At 31.2% G+C, this 4266-nt stretch overlaps 1 protein-coding gene across 1 annotated transcript; it reads left to right on the forward strand.

Annotated features, from left to right (window-relative positions):
• The first annotated feature begins 468 nt into the window (after window positions 1-468).
• Window positions 469-1425, forward strand: LOC114616374 (olfactory receptor 7G2-like). The gene has a single exon (XM_028761844.1). It carries the CDS (start codon window positions 487-489, stop codon window positions 1423-1425), a length of 939 nt encoding a protein of 312 aa, XP_028617677.1. The 5' UTR covers window positions 469-486.
• Window positions 1426-4266: the final 2841 nt, after the last annotated feature.

Raw genomic sequence — 4266 nt, forward strand, 5'->3', positions numbered from 1 at the left:
TAAAAAACTAAACTATTTAGCTTATGAAAATTTCATCTTGAAATAAAAAACAGGAATATGAATGTAAACAAGTAAAAGTGAAATACAATAAAGATTCTAGTGAATTGTCTCTTTTCCATCAAATAATCACATGGATTTAAACAAATATTAACCAAGGTATTATTTAAAGGTTTCAAATTCTGGAGATTGACAGGTCTGATACTATTCCATTGAAAAATATGTCCCTTCTCAAAAAAAATTCTCTTCAAAATACTAAAGAATTCTCATGATTTTTCACACTGTGGAGAGTTTTTGGAGTAGGGTAGTACTGTGAAACTACTATACTTAAGCTGTGTTTGAAATATGATACAGGTTTATATCAGTAAAATTATCATAGACAATGCTATTCTAGTGCAATTCTAAGAGGTACCTAAGTGATTCTAACAAAGGTGCTCATGAATTCCATTTTCTTTTTACTTTCTCCTTTTCAAAGTTTATACCAAAAACATGGAACTGAAAAACCAAACAGCAGTTTCAAAATTCCATCTGCTTGGATTGACAGACAATCACAAACTGCTGCCCCTTATCTTTGCCATGTTCCTCTCCATGTATCTTATTACAGTTCTGGGAAACCTGACTATCATCGTGGCCATCACCTCTGCCTCCCAACCGCACACCCCTATGTACCTCTTCCTCTCTGTACTTTCCATTAATGACATCTGTTACAGTACAGTCACAATCCCCAAAATGCTGGTGAGCATCCAAGCCCATGATGATATCATAAGTTACATAGAATGTCTGTCTCAGATCTGCTTTCTTTCAATTTTTGGAGTCATGGAAAATTTTCTCCTGGCAGTAATGGCCTATGATCGATATGCAGCCATTTGCAAACCCCTGAGATACACAGTCATCCTGAGCCCTGTTTGCTGTGTCCTGATGGTTCTATTCTCACTTCTCATTAGCATTATGGATGCCCTACTCCACAGTCTAATGGTTTTGAGGCTTTTCTTCTGCACAGACCTAGAAATCCCACACTTTTTCTGTGAGCTGGCTCAGATTATCAAACTAGCCTGTTCTGATACATTTCTCAATAATTTTTTAATATTTGCTGCAGCTTTTGTCTTTGGGGGTGGTCCTGTCTGTGGAATTGTTTTTTCATATATTTACATTGTGTCATCAGTCTTGAGAATGCCATCTTCTGGAGCAAAACACAAAGCTTTTTCTACCTGTGCATCACATCTGTCTGTGGTTTCCTTGTTCTATGGGACAGGTTTAGGAGTGTACATCACTTCTGCTGTAACAGATTCTCTTAGAAACACAGCAATGGCTTCCATGATGTACAGTGTAGTTCCTCCATTGCTCAATCCATTTATCTATAGTCTAAGAAATAGAGAAATGAAGGAAGCATTGAAGAAACTTGTTAGTAGACTCATTTATCTTATGTGATGTACTATTATTGTGTCATTTTAGAGAAAGTCAAATTATGAAAATAATCTTAATGTGTAAAATTTCTCAACATTACTATACTCACATAATGACTCCAATGTGTACTTGGTGTACTTCGACTCATGTTAAGATTTAATTTAATATATTTTCTGCATTTATCCCTATCTCTTACATTAGTTCTTAGGGTATTTGCTTTACCCACAATTTTCAGAGATGCACTCTAAAATTACGTGTGTCCTGGTGTTTTATTTTCTCTATTGTTTTCAAAATTTAGTTATTGTTTTTAACCTATACACTGGTTCAAACTATGTGAAACTATTATTGAGCTGAAGTTCTCAGTTTCCTGTAATATTTAAAATTACTGCAATGTGTGATCACTTTGCCTACTTCACATTGTGAAGCTTTATTTTCTGCATCAATATTCATCAATGTAATTTAGATTTCAAAGCTCCTGTTTTATCCATACTATACAAAAAGAAACTCTAAAATTACAGCAGTCATCATGTCATATTTTCTCCTCTGATTTGTCAAATGTAGGTACTGTACATCAAGTGTGTACTGGATAGATACTACTGAAACAAAAGTGTGTCAATGTGATAGAATTTTTAGTACTGGATAACTGAAACTTCTGTTTTAGATTCTGATCAACAATATAGTTATTACTGAGAATTATGCTTTACATCATAAACATAATATTTATTATATTAAATATTATTGTTGGGATAATCTATTTGGATAATCTGTGTAAAGATTGTTTTGCATTATTCACGTATTGATTTCTGTTCCAGTAGAGTACTAACTACTGTGTGGACTCTGGTATTGTGATTTTAATGTCTTTGTCTCAGTGTTTCATAAACATTGTTCTTTATCAACTTTTGAATGGTTTAATAATCATCTGATTGCGTACAGCAGGGCAGAGAGGGAAAGAAGAACATCAGAGCAGGGATAAGAACTCAGAAATAATCAGGTATCGAGATTTTGCCAGCCATTTATGGTTGAAAGAAAAGGTGCTGGATCTAGAGGAGGGGTAAAGGGCCACTTGACAAAATTTAGATTAGGAAACATGAGATGATTAATTTATGTGATATACTTGTAAAATAGCCTAAGTTGAGCCTCGGGTATAAAAAATAATAATTCTCTAGGTGACCTTGTTGGACTGCTGACAGTTTTGAGACAGTCTAGCATTAATTATCATTAATATAATTTACTTCATTTAAAAAATACAGTTCAGATACATTTTACTTGAAACTAAACAGTGAAAATGACATCTTTTATAAATACAAATTATGGTTTTAATTCAGAGTCAAAATTGAACATGTTCTTTTCTTTTCAAATACATAGAAATTATGGAAGATCGCAGTTAATAGTGATACAAATTTACTCAAAACTGCTGTGAGTTTCAAGAAAATACAGATGTCAAATTAAATATAATACAAAAAGTCATATCACTTTAGCTCTTTTTTTGCAACAATAATGTTTACCTTTGATGCAATAGCCACATTATCTCTGTACTGTACCAAGTGTTAGACTTAAATACATTTCTACGTTTTCTGTCATTTAGGTGGGGTTATATGATCTAGTAAACATGAGTATTAGATTACGCAGAACCAGTTAAAAAAAGAGGAGGGAGTAGTATTTCAGTTTGGCGTAACTAATAGAACTATTTTAATATTATTCCATGTATTAAGGCCAAAAATATGAAGACAACAGGAAAATCATAGTTTATATAAGTCATGAAGTTGAATTTTAGATTTGTGGAGAAAGTATTTTATTTCTAGTATTAATTATGTTCATCCTGTTATAAATGATTTAAGTATAATCCAAGTGTATCACCCACAAATAGTACCCATATAATGTATTTAATAAATGTAATTTTTAAAAGTTCTTAAATAGAATACTCTTCACTATGCTTATGATTCAATCACATTTTGTTTCTTTTCACTATTCATATAGAAACTTTGTTTGAAATGGATGTGAGTTAACATTTAAAATAATGAGCACATGATTATAGTTGATGTGGAGTTATATTTTCTCTGTTGATTTTGCAAAATTAATTACAGTTGGTAACTGAATGGATACCATTGACACAATATTCTATCTATGTGATAGTATTATCAAAGAGTTGTAACATACTTTTTGGATTCTGAGCAACTTGGTAAATATATACTGTTAATTTGTAATAATGAAAGTACCCAGAATAATATATCATCATCAGTTAAATTTACTTCTTTATAAATATTAATTAGTTTAGATGCATAATGATTTGATAATGAACACTGAATGTGTTCTCAGACAAAAATATAAATCAACCTGAACATTAGTGAATTAAAATAGAACACTTTGATTATTTTCAAGAATATAGGAAAGAAAAAATATTCATAGCAGATTATAATTGATTGTTCTTTACTTCTCCAATAAATGTTTTCTCTCTATGCCTGATTTTCTTGATAGCTGCAATGAGTTTAGGAAAAATGTGGATAAAAAATTAAATATGATATTAAAGATATATCATTTAAACTCTTTCCATTGCTAAAATGATGCCTAATTCTGAAATAATTGCCATACTAAATCCCTGTACTAGACTTGGTGAGCAAGCTTTTCTATGTATATGTCTACTATTTGGTCTTTAAGATGTGATTTCACTGGGTACCAATGATCCTATATATGGCCCTACATTCATGCACAAAGAAGAGAACACTAAATTTTGTTTAAAAAGAAAGATTACCTACTCTAGGTATGAGAAATTGATGAAGTAATGGGGGATAAAAGGACTGGAATTAATCTGGGTAGATTTAATCATAGTAATATATATATATATATATATATATATATATATATATA

The sequence above is a fragment of the Grammomys surdaster genome, unplaced genomic scaffold (genome assembly GCF_004785775.1).
Source record: "Grammomys surdaster isolate TR1022 unplaced genomic scaffold, NIH_TR_1.0 318676, whole genome shotgun sequence".
In the NCBI taxonomy this organism is placed as follows: domain Eukaryota; kingdom Metazoa; phylum Chordata; class Mammalia; order Rodentia; family Muridae; genus Grammomys; species Grammomys surdaster.

Excerpts from the sequence above, each read along its gene's own strand:
- LOC114616374 (XM_028761844.1), top strand. The coding sequence starts at position 487 with ATGGAACTGAAAAACCAAACAGCAGTTTCAAAATTCCATCTGCTTGGA.